Genomic DNA, 26,467 nt, shown 5'->3' with positions numbered 1-26,467 from the left:
ACTGCAACCTCCTCTACATTTCCTCACTGGGAATCCATTTCTCACTCCCCAAAGAATTCAGTTCGGACTAGTGCATCAAATTCATAGGGATACATGTAGAGACAGGCTGAGGGCAAAGGTGCTCCACTATTATGAAACTCCCTTTCTTTGAGAGTAGCCAAAATCTCAGCTTCACCATGTTGCAGAAACTAAAAGCTAAGTAAATATATACAGTGAATCAAAGTGTAATTATTTCAGCCTTGTGATCTGTGTCTTTCCCATGTAGTTCTGTTAGTACATACTGTATTTTTCTGGAAAAATCTGGAAGAATGGTGCCTGTAGAGGTTTATGAGTGGATCCACGCCATACATTTAAAGTGCATTCAACACATAGCAAATGACTTCCCTGTAGTTTCTCCCCTCACAGAACTTCAGTTTCCAGCACCTTTAAAAACTATGGTTCCCAGGATTTTTTTTTCGGGGGGGGAGTCATGCGCTTTAAATATGCATTGAACATCCTTTAAAGTCATGCTGTGGGTCTGCTCTGAGTTAAGACACAGAAGGAGTTTGGGAATGAGTTCTGTCTTGAGGACCTTCCATAGATTTGAAGTAGAAACTGTGTGCAACAAGGAGCTTCCTATACTAACAGAGAAATCAAGGTTCTAAACTGTTTCCATGAGTGGTGCAGGAAACTCCCTATGTAGAAGTTTGTCCTCCAGCTTGAGGGTAGAGATGGGGAAGAAATTTGATTCAATTTGCATTTAAAGGCAAACCCACCTAATTTGCATTTTTCACAATAATATGAAAACTGAAACACAGGCATCCTTTGAAATTCAGGCTTCTCCAAATTTTGCAATACAAAAGCCAAGTAATGTGTAGAAAAATTATACGCTTATATCAAGTGTGCATATAAATACATCCATTGTTGAAAATAACATACAAAATGCATTAGGAAAAGTTACATATAAAAAAGTGCTGGTTTTCACCTATAAAGGTCTTTACAGCTCAGGACTGCAATATCTTTTGGAACGCCTCTCCCGATATGAACCTACCCGGACCCTTAGATCTTCCTCTGAGGCCTTTCTTCAGATCCCCTCTTTTAGGGAAGTTCAGAAGGTGTTGACAAGGGAGAGGGTCTTTTCAGTTGCAGCACCCCATCTGTGGAATATGTTCCCCAGTGAGGTCTGCCTGCCACCGTCATTGACATCTTTTCAGCACCAGGTAAAGACATATCTTTTCTCCCAGGCAGTTGATAGATTGAGATGATGTTTTGTTTTTAATATGCTGCCAAACTTTCCTGTGGCTGTGGGGGTGGTGGTATTGCTATTGTTTGTTGTTGTTTATTGGTACGTTTTTATAGTGTGTTTTGTTTGTTTTGTTTTAACATTGTGTAAGTCACTTGGGACCTTTCCAATATCAAGCAATTAATCATCATCATCATCATCCAAACCATAGCTTAGTGCAAACTCAAGCAGGCTCTTGGAGAGGGTATTTCAGCCACTTTGCTCCTCCCTGGTCATTCTACCACTGCTCTGAGTTAAGCCATGGTTTGGCTGAGTGTGTTGTCTGAAACTGGCCTTATTGTTTAGCTCTCCCAGACAAGCCATGAGCTGTGAACCATAGGGCAAACCTTGATTACAGTTCATGGTTAGACTGGAGAGAGCTAAACCACTACCCTAAATTTGGATGACATGGTAAGCCAAATCTTGCCAGTGCCAGAATGATCAGGGAGGAGTAAAGTGTCCACAATCTCCTCTTCAGGAGTCATGTGTTTGTGTTAAGCTATGGTTTGGTGTAGCATGACATGCAAACCAGGCCTGTGTATGTGTTTGTGTGAGAGAGTGTGTGTGTTACATTACTGGGGAGACAACAATTCAGTGGCAGCTGCTTGTCACCTATTAGATCAAGTTACACCTTTGGCCTTTGAAAGGATTCAGTGTGTGTAAATTCCTTCACTTTTCTATCTGAGGCAGGCAGTGTTTTCTTCCTAAGCACAACATTCCTTGATTATTGATGGATACCAAAAGTGACAGAGTGGAACTTATTTGGAAGGGGGAATAGTCTTTAATTAAGAGAAGCTAGTAAATATTTGAGAAGGCAAGCAACTTGGCTTCCGAGCTTTTGGAGATCTGGTTCTGTACTGGCTCAAGGACAGCTCCCCCACTTTTTAACTGCTATTTGGAATGATCAGAAGAACTCCAGGCTGTGCCTGCTGCCTCTTATCTTGAAAGTGTTCTTACTCATCCTAACTAGCAAGTTCCTTGAATAAAACATGATTTTTGAGATGATGAACAATGAAGTTCATTGTTTTCAGGCAAAACTTGTATTGATTCTCTCCCCACACTGCCCACAAGTGAAGAAGTGAAACCTCCACCACACACCCTAATAATGTTGCTGTTGCTGTCTGTGGTGTACATTTGATAACCAGCTGTTGCTAAAAATCAGAATTAAACAAAAGAATTCCTGTCATTTTCTTCTTTTCTTTTTGGGATTGTGTACGTCAACAGCTTGGCTTACCGAGGGGGGGGGTTGGTGCTTTTGGCTCATGCTCATCAGACGCATCAAGCGCATTCTGTCTGTGTTTGACTGACACAGATTGCATGCCAGAGCAGTACTTGCTTGTACCGTGTGGGTTCTTACGTTGTGGGATGAAGCATGGGTTTGACACATAGATGTGAACATAACTCTGTGCCCAGAGTCTAGTTTGGATCAAAATGGTGTTGGAAATAATTAACCCCATCTTTATTAGGTCTGACATGATCTGGTCACCAGTTGACTGAATCCAAAAATAAGAAGCCTGACACCTAAAAGCTGCATGCACATAATAATAATAATAATAATAATAATAATAATAATTTTATTTATTGGTCGCCTATCTGTCCAGGTTAATGGACACTCTAGATGACTTACAATAAAAAACAATACATCATATACAATATACAAAATAAAACACAGTCATAGTCAATTTAAAATCAGTTTCCAATTAAAACATCATAAAACTAACCCTCCCCAATCCCATAGGCCTGCCTGAATAGCCAGGTTTTTAAGGCTCGGCGAAAACCTGTCAGGGAGGGAGTATGTCGAAGATCAAGAGGAAGGGAGTTCCAGAGGGTGGACACATTTAAAGCATATGGCATGTCTTAAGGAATCCTGCAAACTGTAACTAGTTTAGGGTGTGGGAATGACAACTCGGTGACAGGTAAACTACAGTTCCCAGGATTCTTTGGTGGAAATTACATGTATGAATCATAGGATCGTAGAATCGTAAAGTTGAAAGGGGCCTATAAGACCATCGAGTCCAACCCCCTGCTCAATGCAGAAATCCAAATTAAAGTATACCGAAGAGGTGCCTGTCCAGCTGCCTCTTGAATGCCTCCAGTGTTGGAGAGCCCACCAGCTCCCTAGGTCATTGGTTCCATTGTCATACCATTCTAACAGGTAGGATGTTTTTCCTGATGTTCAGTTGAAATCTGGCTTCCTGCAACTTGCACCATTATTTCGTGTCCTGCACTCTGGAATGATTGAGAAGAGATCCTGGCCCTCAATGTGGCAACTTTTCAAGTACTTGAAGAATGCTATCACATTTCTCCTCTGTCTTCTGTTCTCAAGGCTAAATATGCCCAGTTCTTCAGTCTCTCCTCATAGGGCTTTGTTTCTAGTTCCCTGATCATCCTTGTTGCCCTTCGCTGAAACTGTTCCAGTTTGCCTGCATCCTTCTTAAAGTGTGGTGTCCAGAACTGGACACAGTACTCAAGATGAGACCTAACCAGTGCAGAATAGAGGAGAACCAAAACTTCACGTGGTTTGAAAACCATACTTCTGTTAATGCAGCCTAAAATAGCATTTGCCTTTTTGCAGCCACATCACATTGTTTGTGCATATTCAGCTTGTGATCAACAACAATCGCAAGATCCTTCTTGCATGTAGTATTGTGAGAAGTATCCCCGATCTTATATCTGTTCATTTGGTTACTTTTTCCTAGATGTAGAACTTTGCACTTATCCTTGTTAAATTTCATTCTTTTGTTTTGTATCATCTGCAAATTTGATAAGCATTCCCTGCATCTCCTCATCTAAGTCATTAATAAAAATGTTGAAGAGCACTGGGCCCAGGACTGAGCCCTGCAGTAACCCACTCATTACCTTCCGCCCAGTTTGAGAAGGAAACATTGATTAACACTCTTTCAGTACGATTCTGCAGCCAACTGTGGGTCCATCTGATATTTGTTACATCCAGTCCACATTTAGCTACCTTGCTAATCAGAATATCATGGGGCACTTTGTCAAAAGCTTTGCTGAAGTGAGATATGTTATGTCCACAGCATTCCCACAGTCTATGAGGGAGGTTACCCAATCAAAAATGAGATAAGATTAGTCTGGCAGGATTTGTTCTTGATAAATTCATGTTGGCTTCTAGTAATCACTGCATTGTTTTCAAGGTGCTTACAGATTGGCTGCTTTATAATCTGCTCCAGAGTTTTCCCAGGGATTGATGTCGGACTGACTGGTCTGTAGTTCCCAGGTTCCTCTTTTTTGCCCCTTTTGAAGATGGGGACAACATTAGCCCTCCTCCAGTCATCTGGCACTTCACCCATCCTCCACACTTTCGCAAAGATAATAGACAGTGGTTCTGGGAATTCTTCAGCGAGTTCCTTCAATATTCTAGCATGCAGTTCATCAGGCCCTGGAGATTTAAACTCATTCAAAGTGAGTCAACACTCCACTGCAATAGACAAGTGTAGGTCAATCAGCATGAAAGGGGAGGCTATGTGTTAGCTACTGAGAAGAGTCTTCTCAGTGGCTGACTCACCTCCATCCAGTCTGATTCAGTGAATCTGTGTCTTGCCTTGGTAATGGACTGGATGAGAGAGCCCATAAACTGAAACTTAATCCAGACAAGACTGAGGCACTGTTAGCGGGTGGTTCTCTAGACCAGATAGATGGGTTGTGGCCTGCTCTGGATGGGGTTACATTCCCTCTCAATGAGCAGGTATGTAGCCTGGGGGTACTTCTAGATCCATTACTGTCACTTGGTCAAGTGGCCTTGGTGCGCAGCTGCACCCGTATCTAAACAGGGATAGCCTAACTTCTGTTGTCTACACTCTGATAACCTCTCGGTTAGACTACTGCAATATGTTATATGTGGGGCTGCCTTTGAGGACAATTCAGAAATTCCAGGTAGTGCAGAACGTGGCAGCTACCTACATAAAAGCTCCAATCACCATGAAGGGACAAGAACTCTTCTCATTGGCTAACCATCTCCTCTTTCATGACTGGCTCATACATCGAGACTGGTCTGGGACCCTGTTTCCAAGAAAGTAAGGGGTTTATGACCCCCCATGAACCCAGATGACTATATCCCTGAATAAAACTTGTTAACAGGTCCTCTCTAGAAGTAGACTGTAGTTTGATCTACGGAATTGCTCCAGCAGTTTCTTGGGGGGTGAGGGAGTTGCATTTAGCTGTGTGTGTATGGTTTCAGCAAAACAGCAATGCACATGAAGGATGCTGCTGTTGATGGCGCCTTCCAGCGCAGGGGTGGCCCAGGCCTCCAGCTGCCCCTGCATCCTTCCGTTCACCATTTTTGGGATCCCCTGGGAAGGTTGTGAGACTTTGGGAGCAATTTGTGTGCGTTGGACCCTGGGTGAGAGCCAGGGTGGGTGGATAGAGTTTTGGGTGGGAGCCTTGTTGAGTAGAGACACGTTGAGTGGAAAAGTGCAAGGCAAGTGTTTTAATATTTATTTGTTAATTTGTATTATGTATGCATTTGTATTGTGGTTTTATTGTATATTTTTATAATATTTGTTGTTGTTTTATCTTCTGTACACCCTTAGAGATTTATATATATATAAAGCTGTATAGAAATGGCTAAATAAATAAATAAATAAATAACTCTGCTGCTGCTGAAGAGCCTGCAGTCCTGTCCCTCCTCCCCCTTAAAAAAAAAAAAAGTCCCCACAGGGCTTGCTTTCCCCATTACAGTCCAGCTGATGAAAACAATTAAACATTGAGGAATAGACTGTTGGGAAGGAAGTTGTGAACGGCAAGGGAAGGCTCAGCATGTCAAAAACAGCACCATCCTTTCTGATTGGACCTCCCCCCGCCTGCTTTATTACTTGTGATTGGGGCCGACCCCACTTAAAACCGTGCTACCATCACATGTGGAGGCTGTTCACACATTACATTCAGGGAGTGTGTAGTCTGCATACCCACGTACACAACAGTCGAGGTGTACCCTCCTACAGTTATTCACATGTCATATTCAATGAGTGTACAGTCTGTTTACCTGTGTGTACTAATAGCTGAGCTGTACAAATCAAAAGTGTACACTCTTTCGCACAATATGTAGAGACAGCTTGTGCCTGTGTTCAGTGTAACGTGTACAAGCCTACAGTTTAACTCTGAAATGTGGTATCTTTTTTTCCTTTAACATAAAATGCTGAGATTAATCCTGATGACTACTGCTTGTAAAATGCACAGTGTGCCACTGAACTATGGCCTCATACCTCACTCACAGTTGTTGCTGAATTTCTGTCTAAAGCACAATATCCAGGTCTTTCTTGGACAGAGCATATGTAGGAGTTGTACTAGAATAGATGTGGGGAACCGTTTGGCCCCTCAGATGTTGCAGAACTACAACTCCCATCTTCCCTGGCACAATCTATCTGTGGATGCTGCACATGCTTTTGTATTAAATAAATGTTTCCATTGGTTAGATACCCATGTGTGTAATTTGTGCAAAAGTACTCCTGAAAGCCAGTGTGGCATAGTGATTAGAGTGTTTGACTATGACCTAGGAGACCAGGGTTCGAATCCCCACACAGCCATGAAGCTCACTGGGTGATCTTGGGCCAGTCACTGCCTCTCAGCCTCAAAGGAAGACAATGGTAAAACCACCTCTGAATACCGCTTACCATCAACAACCTATTCATAGGGTCACCATAAGTCAGAATCAACTTGAAGGCAGTCCATTTCCTTTTTTCCACTCCTGAAAGTACTTTGCATAACATATAACTAACTTATGGAATGTGCTGCCATGTGATGGACTGATGGCTACTCGTATGAGTTTCAAGGGCAATTGGCTAAATTCATGGCAGATAAGGCTAGTAATGACTATTAGTAATGATGGCTATGTGAAAGCTCCAGAATGATGTGTATGCCGCTCAATACCAGTAGGTTAGCAACTGTTGAAGAAGGTATGTTTGAGGGCTTGGATGCTGGGCTAGATGGACCTGTGGTCTCATGCTATAGGGCTGTTTGTGTTCCTAGCATCCCAAGTCATTTTTAAAATTTCCTTAATATCTTGTGCACTGTTTTCTTGTTTCTAGACAACACTTCTCCCTCTCCTCCTCCTCCTTGTGTGGCTGTTGCCGTAGCACCCTCCTCCTTCGTCCAAGAACAAGTGGCAGGCAGATCCTCACAGCTGTGGTTCTATGAGGTTGCTCCCCCCCCCCCGCAACATTGTGTGTTGTCTTCCCTAAGATGGGACCTGGCTCGATTTAGTTTTATAGTCTGCTTCAGTGCTGATGCTTACGTGTACTATGGCTGCAGAAGCTTCAGTTGTAGGATGTGGAGTATTTTAATTTCTAAACAGCACTCGCTTTTGAAGCTCCATTGTTGCAGGCCATTATTGATGGCCACACTCATCCAACCTGCAAGGCAAACCAGAGCTCTACCAAAAGATTTCTCTCTGGTCCATACATGTGATAGATGGGGGTCAGAAGAGTCTCATGTGTTGGATCAACAGAGCTCATGGAAGGTCACATTTGTATTGATTTAACAATGTAGGGTTCAAGATTAGCAGCACAAACATGAATGAGCTGGTCCAAAGATTTCCTGTACTAGAAAATAACTCCCCCCTCTCCCTCCCTCCCTCCCTCTCTCTCCCTCCCTCCCCCTCTCTCCCTCCTTCCCTCCCCCCTCTCTCTATGTGTGTATATATTGGTTTATTATGTAAATAGGTATGAATTGCATTGTTAATTTGCAAGTGAAAGTGCAAAGGGAGGGTGGAGGAAACAAAAACAAAAATAAACAAGCCACTGTGAACATTCCTCTGGCAAACCATTCTGAAAATACAGAATTGCTTCAAAGGAAGCTGAATTCATGAGTGACCTGCTGAGGTTTGCTGCTCGGTTTAAGTGCCTCCTTCCTGTTGTTCCTTCTGCGTACATAAACTAAACGTTGTTAATCTGGATGAGCACTTGAAGGAGGATACATTAAAGAACCCATACAGAGCATGAACTGTCAACTGAAGTTGGCAGCTTGCATCATGTGTGGGTGCTTTAATGTGTTCTAGTGCAAGTGCTTAGTATGAGCCATACTGACAGTGACACAGACCCTGACCTGGGGATGTACAGGAAATATAGAGCAGTAGTGGAAAACCTTTGGTCTTCCAGATGTTGCCTATCTATCTATCTATCTATCTATCTATCTATCTATCTATCTATCTATCTATCTATCTATCTATCTATCTATCTATCTATCTATCTATCTATCTATCTATCTATCTATCTATCTATCTATCTATCTATCTATCTATCTATCTATTTTATTTTATTTTATTTTATTTTATTTATATCCCACCCTTTCTCCCAGTAGCAGCCCAGGGTAGCAAACAAAAGCACTAAAAACAAAACATCTTTAACAAGCATTTTTTAAAAAAAAAGCGTTAAAAACATATTTTTTAAAAAAAGTTTCTTTAAAACTACAACTCCTATCAGTCCCAGCAAGCATGGCCAATGACCAGGAATGATGTGAGTTGTAGCTCAGCAACATCTGGAGGGCACGCTCTCCCCTAATATATGCATTTTTGTAAACATTGTTTGGCTGGAGAACTGCATCACAAAATTAAAACACAAGCAAATTTTGAAGGATGGCTGTGTTTCAGTTTTCATATTGTTTCGGAAAGTGCAAATTTGATAGGTTGGGCTATAAATATGAACTGAATCTAATTTTCCTCCTGTTCCTGGTCTCAATACACCCAAACATATTTTGAGGCAGATGAAGTAGGCAAGACAGGGGTCATGTCTTTTTAAAAGTCCTTGTGAGGATCGCCCCTTTTCGAACTCCAAACTGTGGTGCCTAAGCTAGCAGACACTCTTGCAAGCCCACTTGAATTTGTCTTTCCCATACATACACTCTTGACAATATAATATACTAACATTCTACTGTTTTCTCTTCTGCTGACAAGCCACCAGCACCAGGCGCTTGTGGTTTATCATTACTAGAAACTCTCTCTGGGATTATAGTTTTATATTACAGTGTTGCTTCTCTGTTGTTCGTCATTTAAATTAGTTCGCAGGAGTCTGGTGACTCTGTGTACGTGTGTGTGTGTGTTTTGTTTCCTAGTGATTTTTCCGGAGAGTTTGCAAAGGCTATTATATTTTATTTTATTTATAAGAGCTTTCTTCATGTTTAATTATTTCCCTTTTAAAACCAAGTGGGTGACAGATGTGCAGAAGCTTTACAAAGCTTATTCTATAAGATGATACTAATTCAGTAAAGCAATACTTGCTAAGATGCATTCTGTCTATGTTTCAAAGGAAAACAATTCCTCTGCCTTGAGGGCTATTTTTTTGGGCCCATCTGCACCTTACATCACTTTATTTATTGATTGATTTAGTATATTTGTATGCTGCTTTTCATCACCAGATGAACTCAAAGCGGCTTCCACAGCAAGAACAAAATAGTGTGATAAAAACAATTCAGAACATAATAATAAAAAACTACGACAGTATCAACAAATAACACCACAAAATATCATAAAATGGGCTGAAATCTCAAATCACTGTAGAGCGAGAGCGAGCGAGAGCGCAAATATATGGTAGAGTCCCATCATTGTGTAACAGTGCATATCCTTCAAAAAAGGCTGTAACAGATTCCTTGGTAGCAGTGTCTTCCCCCAGTGTCCAGATAGGCTTGCTTCCATCTCCACGTCCTCAGGCTGCCTCAGCTGCTGCTCCCCAGGCTTCTGCTGCCACCGCTGCTACTATTGCTGGTGGTGGTTCATGTCAGGTGGCGGAGGCAGCAGCAGATCGGGCTTAGGGGCCTGGACCTTGCCTGGAGGAGGCAGCGGATTTGGCGGCAGTGGCAGCTGTTGCTGTTGTTGAACAGGAGGCCCGTGCCAGGCAGCAGCGGCAAGGAGCGCTGGAGGAGGAGGAGGAGCAGGAGATGCTGCTGCTGCTGCTGTTCATGACTTTAAACAGTCATGGCTTCTCCAAAGAATCTTGGGAACTGTGCTGAGCATTGTTTGGAGACCCCTGTTCCCTTCACAGAGTTCCAATTCTCAAGAGCGTTTTAACAATCAATGGCTGTTCTCAAGAAATACTGGGTGGGTGAAAAGATACCTAGATGAATCAATGGCTTGATTCAACATAAAGGCCACTTTGCACATTATGTAATGTTGTCGGATATATTACGGAATGTGTAATTTTGCATACCATTGGCCAATCCACACAATTGTGGGCTTGTTGTAGTGGACACTCCTGTTCACTGAGAACTTGCTGAACAACCTGTTTCTCCTGCAGATAGGGAGTTACCATGGCCTCATGTGAAGATGGTCATCATGGACAAAACTGACCATGTGTTTTGTCCTTGCATCTTTGATTTACAGCAAGACCTGCTAAAGTTTTCCCCCCACACCCAGTTAATACTGCTTGAAACTAAGGCAGGCAACTCATTTCAGAGGAGATTTTATATATGGTGGGTGCATATTATCACTTGTATATATATGGCTGGACAGGGAGAATAACACAGTACACATACTATTATGAATGTTGTCAGCACAGTTGCGCCATTTAAACCTCTATTAGGGCAACACTTCACTTTAATAAATGGCTGCTAACTTTAGTTCGATATTTGAAACTCATTCACATTTGAGACTATCCTTTGTCTTTTAAAAAAATCTATATGCCTATTCACTGTTGAATGTGTAATGAAAATGTATGTTGGAAAATCAAAAAAGTATGTTGATAAAAGAGCAAACAAATGAAACATTGTGTTGCTGTGCGTGCATGTTTAAATATTCATGTAGAAACTGTTTTTGGTAATAATGGATTGGATTATTCTATACAGCATCTCCCATGTAAAAAATTCCCAAAGAATGAGGTTTAAGATGATTACTCATGGCAAATTGTTGCAAATTAAAAGGACTTGTCAAGGAAAGGAAGGTATCTCCCTGCCCTAACAGAAATTGGATGTTTTTGAGTCAGGGAGCAAAGTCTATGGCTTATGCCAGTTTGCAGAAGTCTGTTGGCTTTTGCAAGTAAGCCATTTTGCTTACAGGTGGCCAGAATCCACAGATTCTTATTAAAGCTGATCGAAGGGAATGCCGTCCCCTCCATCCCTTACTCCCCCTCCCATATTATATGGTTGTGTGTGTGTGTGATGGTGATGTGGAGAATTGTCTGTAGGAAGTCAAACCATTGGCCCAGCTAGCTCAGCTTTTTTTCTAGATCGAGTGGCAGTGGCTTTTCAGGATTTCAGATAGGACTACACCCCTATTTTGAGATGCTGGGAATGAACCCGGGGCCAACTGTATGGGAAGCAGATGCTTTGCTACCACTGAGCTACGGTCTTCCCCCTAGATTTTCTGGTAGTGGCAGAGGCTAGATCAAATCATTCTTCTTCATAAACTGGTCTTCTGCCACTGTTTTTTTTTTTTTAATTTTAATTTTTAAGTGAACAAACCTAATTCAAACCTTCTGGATAAATACGTGGGTTGGGATATAATTCTCCCATCAGATTTTGCACATCTGAATTCTGAGTTGCAGTTCTTGGCTCAAAAAGTATCCCAAAATCTATGGAAAAAAGAATTTTAGGATAAAACATATTCAAAAATGATGCATTGGAATAAAATAATATTTAGATATGTATTTTGTGATAAAACACAATTTAGATAAAAAAGTTTGTACAGTTTTTTTCTTGCTTCAGAACTACTGTTTTTTTTTAATCTTATGATTAATGTATTATTTAGCTAAAATGTCATTAATGGGGTGATACCGCGATAGAATTGTTTTGGTTTTTTTAGAGGATGTAATACATCAGAGATCCAAAATGCAATGTCTGGGAAATTAATAGCAACTGTTACCTTATATTTTGAAAATCCAAGCACTCAAACACACACACACACACACACACACACACACACACACACAGAGAGAGAGAGAGAGAGAGAGAGAGAGAGAGTATTTTTGTGACAAAAGCTTGGGCTCAGTACTTGAGCTCTTGGCCGAGTGTCCACAAAGTAGTGCTGTAGCTCCTAGATCATGATATTGATCTTGGTGATAAAGGGATTTAAAGATTAAGAGCAAGTTTAAATAGGGAACCAGTGAACTGTGCTAGTCTGTATCATGGTGAGCTTGTTGAAGGCTCCACAATGTTGGTAACCTTGCATCCAAAGAAGCCAGCAAATATAATTCCTTCAAGCTGGGGACATAGCCAGTTTGACATCAAACTACTTGTTGTTTGCTACGCCCGTTGGAACCTCCAACAATTGCTTACTAATGTGTTTCATCCGTCCTCAGCTGGGTTCTGCCAGATGGGTGTCACTCTGATTAGCTTTCTGTGCCAGCCTGAGTTCTTATATGGGTAACCGATAGAACTATCTGTGCTTTGGAGAACCATTCAGCAGCTTTGATTTGCTCCTGAAGTTGGATGCAGATTAAAAGAAGGAGTGTGTTTTTATTTCCCCTAGGAGGAGACCCAAAAGTTCAGGAGCATGTTGGCAGAAGAACAAAGAGGATGGTAGGCAGCTGATGGCTGTTCATGGAGCATCTTCTGGGGCTGGGCCTTTCCTTCTGGCTGTCACTCTTAGGAAGAAGTAGGGTTGACCAAATCTGTCAATTGTGGCTTTGTCATTTTTTCCCCAGTCTTAAATTTGGTTCTCCAGATTTCTGCAATGATTTGTATTAAAACAAATCTCATGAAAGTTCATCACCTTTAGTATGAATTTCTCCTAATAAACACACTTTTGTATGCAATTTTGTACATTGTATACATCTTTGCAAGCCATGTTCCCTAGCATAATGATTTTTTTCTTTTGTTTTCAGTAATATATGGATTTGATGGGCACTTTTCCCAAATAGATGCGTTTTTGTACACAGTGGTTGGAGAACTGCATCACAAAGTTCAGAGAAGTGTGAATTTTGAAGGACAGCAACATTTCCGCTTGCTTATTGGTTCGAGACAGTGATGGTTGGTGGCCCCATGTCAGTGGGGCAGTGAAATCTGCTGAAGCACCTTGGAGAGCTTCTTGAAAGTTCAGACTAAAACCTGGAGTGGATTCCACTTTCCCATTGACATGCAGCCATCAACTACCACTGGTTTGAAAAATGCAAATTATGTAGTTTCTCATTAAAATTCAAACAAAATCAAATTATTCTCCCATCCTTGGCAAGGAGATGAGCATCCTCAGCATTTGGCTTGGGGTCAAAAAGCATCCTTGCGCAGCTCTTAATGTGTGTCAGGCAGGGCTTCTAACCCATCAGCCAACACCCATCCAGCCTCCCCTCCCCCCAGATTAAACTGTGTAATCTAGATCGTGCTGTGCCACAAACTGGGTGCAGATGCACTCCCAAAGTCCAGAGTAAATAGCTTGGAATTATTGGTATTGCCTTGCAATCTGTGTTTGGCTGTTAAGGGAGAGTGTCCGTATACGTGTATGGAGGGTGGGGCAAGCAGAGCTTGGAAAAGTTACTTTTTTAAACTACAACTCCCATCAGCCCCAGCCAGCATGGCCACTGGACTGGGCTGATGGGAGTTGTAGTTCAAAAAAGTAACTTTTTCAAGCTCTGGGGGCAAGACTTTCTTTTACTCACCCAGGCAAATGCACCATGAGAAAATGGCAAGTGCACCACAAACAGTATGGTGGAAACCTTTTGGGTTGGCATAACATGATAGAATGCTCTGGTAGAATTCCTCAAGTGTACGACTATAGCTTTTACTTACAGGGAGGAGCTGCAATTGCCAGTAGATGGTACTCCCCCTCCTTAAAAAAAGAAGTTCTGGGTCAGTAGAATTGGCTGGCTATTGGCTTGGAAGCCTTGCAAATATTAAACAATCCACACCACTAAGTGTTTGCACTCTACTAAGCATTTGCAACAGCAAGTTCATACTGCTGGTTTTTGTTCTATGTGCAAGTGTTTATTGCGAAACAGAAATTTATTGCCCCCCTTTTTCCCCAGCCATTGTCAAATGATGTGTTTACATTTACCTTTTTTTTAATGGATAAAATCCTTTTTGGATCATTGGCATTTCTCAACCTGTTCTTCTCTCCCCCCTCTTTTTTTTAATTTTCTAGTTCTTCTTGGCATTCAGTTGGACAACTCCTTAGCCATTCTGGAGATGGACTTGCTTTCCGGGACCTACCTCTTGGCAGCCTTATTAGCCTGTATTGTGTTTCAGTCTGGTGCTCAGGAGAAGAATTATACGGTACGGGAGGAGCTGCCAGAAAATGTCCTAATTGGCAATTTGCTTAAGGACCTCAACTTGACTCTGGACCCCGATGTGCCCCTTTCATCGCCCCTTCAGTTCAAGCTTGTGTATAAGACCGGGGATGTTCCGCTGGTCCGGGTGGAGGAGAATACCGGAGAAATATTCACCACTGCCAATCGCATCGACCGGGAAAAGCTTTGCTCTGGCATTTTTAGCGAGAACCGTTGTTTTTATGAGGTGGAAGTTGCCGTCCTGCCTGATGAAGTTTTCCGGTTGGTCAAGATCCGGTTCCTGATTGAGGATATAAATGACAATGCCCCTCTTTTCCCATCAACGGTCATTAATATTTCCATCCCTGAGAACACGGCCATCAATTCCCGCTATTCTGTCCCGTCTGCTCTTGATCCCGACATTGGAGTGAATGGGATTCAGCACTACGAACTCCTTAAGGTGAATGGTGGCCCTTCTCCCCTGCTCCCCAAAAGATTAATTTTCATTCTTCCCCCTTTTTGTTTGAGTTTCTTAATGGTTTCTAAGATCATGCATAAAATGTTCAGCAAGAATGGGAAACAGGAAATACTGGGGGGAGACAATTATCATAGAATCATAGAATAGTAGAGTTGGAAGGGGCCTATGAGGCCATCAAGTCCAACCCCCTGTGCAATGCAGGAATCCAAATCAAAGCATTCCCAACAGATGGCTGTCCAGCTGCCTCTTGAATGTGGTAGGGAATGGACAGGAGTGGTGGGGAAAGAGCAGAGAATTGGGTAAATATAGACTTCTAATATAAATACCTTAGCATTTTCTCCCCATGTTCCCTCCCTATTTCTTCTGTAACTAGGGATGTTCAAGTCTGCCTATATCAGATACATGATCTGAAATGCTAGAATGTGGCAGACTATATCTGCTTGTGGGCTGCACACACACACACAAAATATGTGTGTGTATCACTCATGTGTTCCCTTGGTGAACTCTCTGTTCTGCGCATAACTGCTCAAGTGAGCCATCAGCTGGTGTGCGAGCCATGCAGTGGGGGCAGCGATGAAAAGAGAATGACATTTTGCTGCCCATCTTCCGTAGAGCCCTCATCATATACCTTGAATCCCAAATAAGCAGGATTTCTAGATGTGACACTTCACCCGTCGTTGGCCTCCCCGTAACTTACAAATGCAAGGAAATTCACAACCACTTTGTGTGACGTTTTCCATTTCAGTACTAGTTAGCTTTAGACTGGCTGAGCTGGCAGCCCCATAAGAACTGCACACTTGGACATTTTTCAAAACTTGCAGCATATTTTTTTTTTTTTTGTATTTGTCTGTCAAGGCGAAGAAGCTGGAGGTAGGAATGTACTTAGTGAATGTGACCAGTAGCTCTGGCAGTGAAGCATATGAAAGCGAACAAGGGGTCCCCGTGGAATAGAGATATGCGCTGACGCAAATTAACATTCTCGGAGAAGCAAAGAGGAAGCCCTCTGTCTGGCTGGCTCAATCAGCCTGCATTGGTAATGCTTGGGTAGGTTAATAGTAAAGGGAAGTGAAAAGTTATTCACACACACAGAAAGAGTAGCTGTAATGATGCCCGTTCTGTAGAAACAAGCAGAGCATTTGGCAGTACAAGTGTGTGTTGTGTGTGTGTGTGTGGTGTGCGGGATGGAGGCAGACCATTATGTTTCCTGATAAAGAAAAATCTCCAATGCACATTTAGCGGTGATCTGCAGGAATAAGAAAGAAGCTGTTCAGGACAGGAGCACGGTGACCAAAGAAAAAAAAAAGGTATCTGTGGAAAATAGTTGTGGCTCATCAAGAAGGACACCATCAGGAATGGGCAACCTGTGGCCCACCTGATGATGTTGGACTCCAGATCCCGTAATTGCTGGCCAGGGCTGATGGGAATTGAAGTCCAACAACTTTTGGAGGGCCACACGCACATACCAGCCAGAATGATGCTTTTGATTCCTTTCTCCACGGCCTTCCTACTAAAATCTAACAATTATAAAGATGAGGGAGCTCCGAGGAACACCTGAAGCTCCTCAAGGTTCCCCATGAATTTTAATGAACACCTGGACTTGCCTGAAACAGAGTCAGATGCCTGGTCCATCTCAGGGCCATCTCTTCTGGCTTGCCGTGGCTCTCCAGCATCTCAGACATTCCTATTGCCTGCTGTCTGATCTTTCCACTGGAGTTGTTGGGGGTCAAACGTTCATATGCAAAAAAAGAAAAAAAATGCTGTGTCACTTGATTATAGCCCTACCCCTTTTTTCTTCATCTCTACTCATAACTCTCCATATTAGTGGCAGATCTGGTTGCTGCTGCTTTCTGTAGCTGGTGCGGTTTAATTTCATACCGCTGCAGGAGCTGCAATGCACATGTGAAGCTCCTCCATATTCACGGGCTTCCTTACTTCCATACAGGGAGCAGTGGGTGAGTGCTGTTGTGCTCAGGTCTTGACTGAGGGCAGCCAGTTGGCCACTGCAAGAAAAGGTAGCAGGGGCTTGATTGGCTTTTGGCCTGATCCAGCAGGGCTCTTCTTACAGTGCTAGATCTGTTCCTTTCATCGAAATGAATGGAACAGCCTGTGCCTTATGCCCTCTCTGTGCATAAAGGAACAAGACCTTGTATAGTTTTTTTTATCAGTCTCAGAGCCATCCTTCTATAAGTATTTTAATCTGTCAAGATCTTTCTTCAGTTGAATGATAAATATGTTTATTTCCTGACCTCCCCCACCCCCAGTCTCTCTCAGGAAATGCTTGCTTCCTCAAATGCTACCTATATACCAGCAGAAAGCAAGAGTGGACTGAAATGATTGATGTCCTTTATGGATCACTTTATAGAGATATAGGGCCAGTGCTTTAAAGTGTCCCACAGCTTTGGGATGCAGAAATGGTAAAAAGACACACTTGTTGCCCAGAGGACAAACTCAATACAACATTTGTCATTAAAAAAAAAAAAAAAAACAGCGAGGAAGGAAGAACTTCACACACCCTAGCCAGTCTTTGGCTGGTTCCAGACAGGTGGCTCCTAGCACAACTAAATCATTGCTCTTTTGTTGTAATCTCATGTCCACATTATTGGGGAGGACTGAACCTTTTCTTTGTGGGTACACCCCACTTTGTTCTGTCCACACTGGGGACATGACATAGCTGCCGTGGGTGGGGCCATTTAAAGCTCAGCACACCCTCACTATAGACCTTCTGACCCCCATTTTTTATTCTGTTTGAAGTAAATTTATATTGCTGAAATGCTTTTATGGCATAAGTTCATCTGAAAAGTGATGTCTGAGGAAAGATGGAAGTAACCACAGGGGAAAAGTACAGGATGAGCATGATTGGATGGCAGCGTTGTCTAGATGCCCTGTAAAAAATGAGTCATCACATGGTGCCAGTTCGACACCTAGTGTGGAAGCATCTTTTGATTGTAAAGAAATCACTTAGTAGGGACAGTGTTAACTTTCTGCAACTTTTTGCCATATCAGTGGGGCTGTGGAATCCGCTCCAGGTTTTAGTCCAGACTTTCAAGAAGCTGTCCAGGGTGCTTCAACTCCTGACATGGAGCTAAAAGCTATCTGTGAAGATTATGTGTGTTTGCAGTCCTGTGCATGGATGTTATCTATTTCTCTTGTTTTGGAGATTTACAGTAAATAGGTCACTGCAAGTGATTTATTTAAAATGATGCATACTCTGGCATTGTTAGGTAAAAAATCCAATTCCTATGAACAACCTATGATAGAGAGAGAGGGAGGAAGTAGGATTAAAGAGGGGGGCAGACTCAATTGATAACAGCTGAAGGGGAGCAAACAGTGCTCTTGCAACTCAATTGCAGGAGGAAATGTTTCCAGGAAGGAAGAAGAGCCATTTAATAAATGAGGAGGAGACGACATTAATTGAGGATTCTGAAATAGCTGAGCTATTAGATTGCTTTTGTGGGAGGAAAGAGGGGGAAAATCTGACCTTTATCAAGTAAGAAAATACATGGCTTGGAGATTTTAGAAGTAACAGATCTTCTGCCAACAAATATAGAGAGCAAATGAGTATAGAAAACACTCATTAAAAGTTGCTCTGAACTGAAGTATCAGCCTTGTTAAGGTGTCTAGCTAGGTGTTTAAAAACAACAACTCAAAGATTCAGCATGAATGCATACTATCTCTTTATATAAATACATACATAACAACCACACTTGCAGCTGTTTAGCTCTGAGCCTTATACTATTTTCTCCAGTGCCAGCAATCCCAAGAAACTCTCTGATGAGGCAGACTTGGCACTGATATGTGCCTTGGAGTTCATTCATGACAAGTGATGCACAGTGCAATCCTGCACATGCATACTCATTTGATTTTTTTTTTTTTTCAATAATTTTTATTCAGATTTTCATAAAACATACAAAACAAAATCATAAAACATTCAAAGACAAAAAACAAAATCAAAAATAGTTAAACAAAAAGAAAAAAAAGAAAAAAAAAACAAAAATAAAAAATAAAGAGTAAAATATTGACTTCCCATTTGTCAAAGATCAAATCAGTTATAAGTCTATAATATATAACAATCCTGTCTCTTAAGTCATATTATAAAATCACTTTCCTCCAGTAGTTATCTTACTTAATCATCAAATCTCATAAACATTACTTTATTCTTTCCACAAAAAGTCAAAGAGAGGTTTCAATTCTTTAAGAAATATATCTATCAATTTTTTTTCCAGATAAGCATATCGATTAATCCATCTCATTACTAATTATGATAATCTTATTGTCATAACCATAGTCAAAATAAACATTTCAATTAATCCATCACATCAGAATCTGTTAGGTTCAGTAATTTCAGTAGCCATTGTTCTATTATCTCTATTAGTTCCATTTTCCATCTTCCATCTTCAGTAGTCTTGTTAAGTCCAGTAATTTCAATATCCAATCTTCCATTATCAGTATTCCATAATAATCTTGCTGTCAAAGCCATAGTCATATAGTAAGAGTCTGATGGGAATTACCTCTATCCCAAATATTTTCTTGCCATCCATTCTGAATAGGTTGCTGAAATACTGCTGTAAAATCATATCTCTGTTCTTTTTTTCAAAATACACTGGGTCATCTCTTAAAAGTTTTTCCATTGTCACATGGCTGCAGTTAATTCCATAGATTTTCTCTATATTGGGCTCCATCACATCATTCCAGTCCAGAAGATAATCCATGCCATTGATAACTTTATCTCTAGAATCTTCATTAATTTCTTCAGAGATAACATTGAGTTCCAAACAATAGATTTTATTTCTAAAGTCCATAGACTCCAAATCTTGTTCCTGTTCCACGTTTGTTCCAATCTCCGGGATCTCCTCTCTCACAGGGACCCCTATTCCAGTCTCCAGGGTCTCCTCTCTCACAGGGACCCCTGTTCCAATCTCCGGGGTCTCCTCTCTCACAGGGACCCCTTCCAGGGTCACCTCTCTCACAGGGACCCTTATATCTTTAATCTCCTGCTTCATTTTACTCAATTCAATTTTCGTTATCTCAATCTCATCCATTATTTTCTGAAACATAGTTATTTCCAGATTCTCAGCCACTTTCTTAATTGCCATTTTAAAAGAAAAATATAGGAAAACCACTTCTTATTTCAGCAACAATTGGGTTAATACTCCAAACTTGGTGACATCACAGTATAAACAGAGCAGACAGCCTTATCTCTCCAATAGTTAAGTAAACAAAATGCAGTTCCCAGGATCGAAACAATTAATGGCAATCGTCAAGAAACAGATTCGTCAAAATAAAATAGACCAAAAAGAGAGTAGTCTCAAAACAGTATAATATTTTTCAAAATAAAAATCTGGAATAGAAATCCCTCTTCTGTGTATATCTTTAGAATGCAAATCCAGGACAGCTTTTTGCAACAAAAACAGAGATAAGCTATTAATTAGTGCGTAGCAGAGAGAAGTTACGGCTCCCCAGTGAGATGTCAAAAACCGATCAATCTGGCAAATCTCTTTTAAACAGCAACAATTTAAGTCAAGTAAAAGAAAAATATAGAAAGAAGGGTGCTTGCCTGTTAGTGCGTTCTCTCTTAGAAGATAAGGTGAACGTTCGCTTTAACAGATAGAGCTTGCTGTTGAAAATCCGTCCCACCTTCGTCGGCTGGACCTCGTCCCATAAATTAATGAGATCTGGTCGTCCCAACAAAAATAGGCTTTGAGGTTAATCTCTTCGTTTCTCCCTACCCGGGAGAAGTTTAATCAGTCAAAAAAAAAAAAGAAAAAACTGACTGATATATCTGAATAAGCTTCTTTTGAGGCAGGAGCCCGTCTCAAAAGCAGGCACAGGCTAAGTCACCCTTCCCGGAAGTCACCACATGCATACTCATTTGAAAGCCCCATTCAGTTCAATAGAATTTATTCCCAGGTAGGGATCAGGGAGAAAGTTGTTTGTTTGCATGCAAAGTTGAATCTAACAAATCCACACTTTCCAATACAATAGTAGAATCAAAACACACCCATTCTTCAAAGTTCGACATCGGAAGGTTCCGATGCAGTTCTCAAACCTGATAGTGTTTACAAAAATGCATATATTAGGAGAAATTGCACATAACAATAAATATATTGGTGAAAATAATATACAAAAATTGCCTCCAGAAATGTGTACATTAGTCAAAACTGTATACAAAAATGTGCTTCTTAGAAGAAATGTGCACTAAAATGCTGAAGTATTTTCATAAGGATTTTTTTAACAAAAATAACAACTGCAAATTCCTGCAGAAATATGCAGAACTGAATTTCAGGCTGGAAAAATGAGAAGCTGAGAGAGTTGAAATGGACAGATCTTTCCATCCCAACTCTCAGCTCCTTGTGTGCAGGATTGCTGCTTCAGATTCTTTTAGTCAGTGACTGCCTAAACTTGATCAGTGCCTTGAGTGATATGTATACAACTGGACCACTGGTGCATTGATAAAAAGCAGGTGTGGTGGTGTGGCTAAGAAATGAGCTATACATTGGGGAGTTTCAGATCTCACCTCTCCTGTGAACTCAGTAAGTGGTCTTAGGCAAGCCATTCTTTCTCTGTCCCTCGTCTGTTATGTGGTGATAATATTGGACTACCTTACAGGGTTGTTAAGGCATACTGAGATATTGTATGTGAAGTTCTCTGAAAACACTCGTGCTCTGTATGGTTGCTAAGTATTATCAGGATAAATATTTATTTCTTAATAGTGGTAATGGTTTTGACTAGTGTTGCAAAACCACAGGAAGGGCCAGTTCTTACAAGTAATGGCTTTTCCATCAAGTTGTCGCACTTCATCCTTGTATTACCATGCTGCAGGTGGGCTAGTGATGTGCCTCCCCCCCCCTGTGCTTATCTGTCTATGTGGTGGAAGTGCAGTGTTCACAAGGGGAGGAACTTATCATTGCTAATATGTACATGAGGAAACAATGTGGGCGGGGCCAGAGTGGCATGGGAAGAAGTTCCAGGTCAGTGTTTTCATACCACTACTAAAAAGAAAAAGGTGATACCCCAAAAATGATTGTGCATTTATGCTGGGATTTGTGTATTTGCCTTCCAAAGGTTGTCTTTTGCTTGCAATGAGAGTTTGATGATTTGTCGTTGTCGACAGGTTGTTTAGTGATGTTTTACAGGTTGAATTAGAAAAAAAAATCTGTGCAGAGGAGCCCAACATTCAGATTATTAGTAAATTCCATCCCTTTCCAGGATACTACATTTCATTTACTTCCCCTTTAGTTTTTCATGATTTCTCCCCTCCCACAGTCAGCCAGCATTCTGTGTCCACTGATCATGGACCATTTTGGGGCTCCTTCCCCATATTTTGCAAAAGCTTTTGTTGTTGTTGGTACTCTAGTAAACCTTGTGGGGGGTATCCCCAAGTCAGCTGATATTTCTGTCATGTGTTTGAGTGGTGCTGTTCTCAGTACATAAGGATCCACTCTCTGAGAATGTGTTCACTGTTAATATGTAGGATTTCCTCTGCAAATGTGCTTTGTTGCACAGCACTTGCTATCTGCTTGTGACTTAATGTGTTCTGGATGTACTAACTTAGGGTCCCTCCAGACATCCTTTTTATTGTGCAGTCATGATAAAGTGATAAATCAGAGACAAGCCGCAGCTCTCAAACAAACACAGCTGCTCACTGCGCCATCTTGCCTCCAATCATGATTATATTGGACTGGTTGTACATGAACCTGCTTTCAATACTGTTTCCATCTGCAAACGTTTTTGAGTGGATTTACTTATTCATTTCCAGTCAGCGCATGTCCTGTTGAAATCCTGATTTTGTTTATAATGCAAATGTTCTGTTTTGGTTCTATTGTCCTCCGTTAGTTGCACTACAATGCAAACGTGCTGCTCTAGACAGCAATATCACAGTGACATTGGCGAAACATCACTGAATAATTAATAAAATGGAATGATGTGTGTATGATCCACCACTAATGCACTATTATTGCATCAGTTAAATGTTGCAGAATGCATCTGGACAAAAGCCTCCAGTCTGGAGGAATCCTAAATGAGTGTGTGGATGTGGAGTCGGTTGTGCATCAGTTGGTTCCTTCCAATTCTAGATTCTGTGAATTCTAGTTGGATGTGGGAACAGAGCATCTCAGAGAGTAAAAGATAAACTCTTGCTTCAGTTTCCCTTCCAGATACTCAAAACTTGGCCGAAGACATACTGAAGTCTGGTGGACTTTCTGCCACATGCTAGTGTTCCAGTAGTGCTGATTCAAGTGGTAATGTAGTACAAGTTTGTAGCCAGTATGTGTAGATGCCTACTGTAGCAAATTTGGTGCCCTTGCCTACATTTAACAATGAGCTTTTCAACTCATTAACATCATCAGTGCATTGTACTACAGCCAATTCTGTTCTCAAATATTATCTCAACCTTCCCTCCCCTTTTAATAATCTTGACAATATTTGCTGATGACTGCTTGAGGCAAATGTCTTGAGATGGCAAGCTGATGATTATGATTGTCTGTGTTTATGTGCCAGCCAGCTGAAAACACCACACTGACCATTTTTAAAACAATTTATTTGAAAGTGGCAAGAGCAATTTAACCTCATCAAACAAAAGGGGATGTGATTTATTGGGATGGGGAACCTGTGGCATTCCACATGTTGGACTCCAGCTTCCATCAGCCCTGGATGTAGTCCAGCAATATCTGGAGGGCTACAGGTTCCCCACTCCTATCTCAGGCCCGATCTGCACTATACATTTAAAGCAGTGTCATGCAACTTTAAATAGGTATGGCTTCCTCCAAAGAATCCTGGGAACTGTAGTTTGTAAAGGGTGCTGAGACTTGTTAGGAGACACCTATTCCCCTCACAGAGCTACAGTTCCCAGAGTTCCCTGAAAAGAGAGATTTATTGTTAAACCACTCTGAGAATTACAGTTGGGGCCTTACTGCATGCACTCCCTGAAAAAAAGTGCAGGATCTGATTTCTGTGCAGGCCCCCAGCCCTCGTAGTTGTACAGTTATGATCCAGGTGGTGCTTCAAAACTGCAGAGCTCTCAGCCTCTCCTCATGAAGTGAAATAAATCGGCCAAAGGAAGACTGTTAAAAATTGTTTATTTTGTGTAACTTATACTAGCATTCTGCAAACTGCCAATCTTAGAAGCATACACTGGGTGCCCTCGTGCACAATTTTATTTTTTTATTTTATTTTTTTATTTAATTACATTTCTAGACCGCCCTATAGCAGAAAGCTCTCAGGGCGGTGTACAACAAATAAAATCACAATTAAAATATGAGCAAGTGTGAAAAATATAATACAATTATAAAAACATTAAACATGATAACAATCTGAAATAGAATTGCCATTGAGTTTATAAATTAAGATCCATATTAGGTTTAAAATATTAAATTTAAAATGTTTAAAATGCCTGGGCGAAAAGGTAGGTTTTTACCTGGCGCCGAAAAGATAACAGAGAAGGCGCCAGGCGTATTGACAATTTTGACTGCTTTTTATAAAGCCGTGCCCTAACTTTAACCTTTAACCAGATTTTTTCAAGGCAGACTGCTAAACGTAACCAGTTGTTGTTGTTCTGCTTTAATTCAATCAGCAATGTGATTCCCCACAGGAATATGCTGCAGACTCAATATATTCATGGAGAGGCATGTCATGCTGTGATATCAATTCCCCACAATGATTATAACAACATTTTCTCTTAATTTGAAGGATCTGTGTATCAGATTTATAGCTCCGCTTGCAACTTTGTGCAGTGGTTCCATTTCCAAGATTTTTTTTAAGTGATGCTTTGAGCTATATTCTAAGTACAGTGCTGGCCTGGAGAGCTAGAAATGAAAGTGGCACTTTGCTTCTAAATGGATTAATTTGATTGCCTATTATAAATGATATATATAGATATATTTGTTGATGATGGAACCTTTCTTGGCAGGAAGGTACCTTCCGCTGTCAACCCCCTAGGGGAAAAAATCCCTTAAGTAGTGAAACTGACTAGGGATTAAAAACATAAGAACATAAGAAGAGCCTGCTGGATCAGGCCAGTGGCCCATCTAGTCCTGCATCCTGTTCTCACAGTGGCCAACCAGGTGCCTGGGGGAAGCCCGCAAGCAGGACCCGAGTGCAAGAAAACTCTCCCCTCCTGAGGCTTCCGGCAACTGGTTTTCAGAAACATACTGATTCTGTTTTCTTCTTCTGTTTCTGCAGAGATGTCCATTGATTCCTCCTCCCCACTTCCTTAAATGGTGTGGGGTGTTCATTCCCATTGAAGGCTGCACATTCCAAGAGACAGTGTCAGTAGAGGTAGGGCTGCTGTGGTAGATAATCTACCAGATTTGACTGCCAACTCAGGTATTGTGGTTCTGTTGATGGGGACAAGTACCCCAAGCCCTCTTTATGGCCTATGTCTAAGGATGGAAAGATCTGTCAATTTCGGTTCTCTCAGTTTCTCATTTTTACAATCTTAAATTCAATTCTCCACATTTTGGCAGCAATTAGCAAATAAATTTTTTTTAAAAAAAATCCTCATGAAAATTCTCCAGCATTTCAGTGCAAATTTCTCCTAATAAATGACATTTTTGTAGGTAGTTTTGACTAATGTGCACATTTTTGCAAACCATTTCTCATGATGCAATGCATTTTTGCATGTTATTTTCACATATAATTTCATTTTAATGCACGCTTTCCCCTAATATATGCATATTTGGTTGGTAAACTGCATCACAAAATATGAATACATGTAAATGTGAAGAGACGGATGTGTTTCAGTTCTCATATTGTTTTGGAAAGTGCAAACTTGATATATCCAGCTTGAAGTGCAAATTGAATTGAAATCCTCGTCCATCTCTACCTGTGTCAGATGTAATGATGTCAGTTCCATAAACAATGGAACAAATGGCATTGCTCTTCTTCAGCTCTTGGAAATTCAAAACTGAATGCCATTGACAGCTGATATTTTGTGTTTGATTCCAGGTTATGGCCAAATGGCTGCTTGACAATCTAGCCGACTGAGCTGTATGTGTATTTGCTTTTCTGCTTTACTGATGCTCTCAGGATCTTGGTCTGACACCACCCTTCAATTCTGTGCCTGTTGAAACATGGAAGACTGATATAGAATATCAATGAACAATCTTGTGGCACCTGGAAGACTAACAAATATATTATGACATAAGCTTTCATGGACTATAGTGCACTTCATCAGGTACATGAAGTGTTATCCTGAATTGCACATAATCTATTTTAAAAAAAAAACAGTTGTGTACAATAAAATCATAAAAACATAAAATAAAATGTTTTTTGGGGGGAGTAAACAGTGAAATCAGTTGAAAATGAAATGCAGAAAGTACAGGGACAGTGATAATTACATAATGAATAGTTGTAATTCACAAAACAGTTGCTGATAACACAGACAGCCTCCCATTGGTAAGTTTATTAACACATGTATTGCAATTCAGAATCCTTTCTCCTGAATCAGTCCACAAGTGGTAGCATCGAACCATTTGATGAATCCTTATTCAGTGGTTTCATGTTGCAGTCTCCCTTTGAAGTTCTTTTGTTCAGGTACCTTCTTCATTTCATTTCCGTCTGACCTCAGTGTTTACAGTCTCACCCCATCCCACA

At 41.0% G+C, this 26,467-nt stretch overlaps 1 protein-coding gene across 1 annotated transcript in view; it reads left to right on the top strand.

Annotated features, from left to right (window-relative positions):
* The window catches only part of LOC133371308 (protocadherin-11 X-linked-like), a 124,210-nt gene that overhangs the window by 37,910 nt on the left and 59,833 nt on the right, over positions 1–26,467 (top strand). Inside the window, exon 2 of the mRNA XM_061598574.1 lies at positions 14,277–14,860. Within this exon, the coding sequence (XP_061454558.1) occupies positions 14,277–14,860 (584 nt within the window). The remainder of the gene's footprint in view (positions 1–14,276; positions 14,861–26,467) is intronic.

This window comes from Rhineura floridana, chromosome 16 (genome assembly GCF_030035675.1).
Source record: "Rhineura floridana isolate rRhiFlo1 chromosome 16, rRhiFlo1.hap2, whole genome shotgun sequence".
In the NCBI taxonomy this organism is placed as follows: Eukaryota; Metazoa; Chordata; class Lepidosauria; order Squamata; family Rhineuridae; genus Rhineura; species Rhineura floridana.
This window is presented reverse-complemented; position numbering and strand designations above follow the sequence as displayed.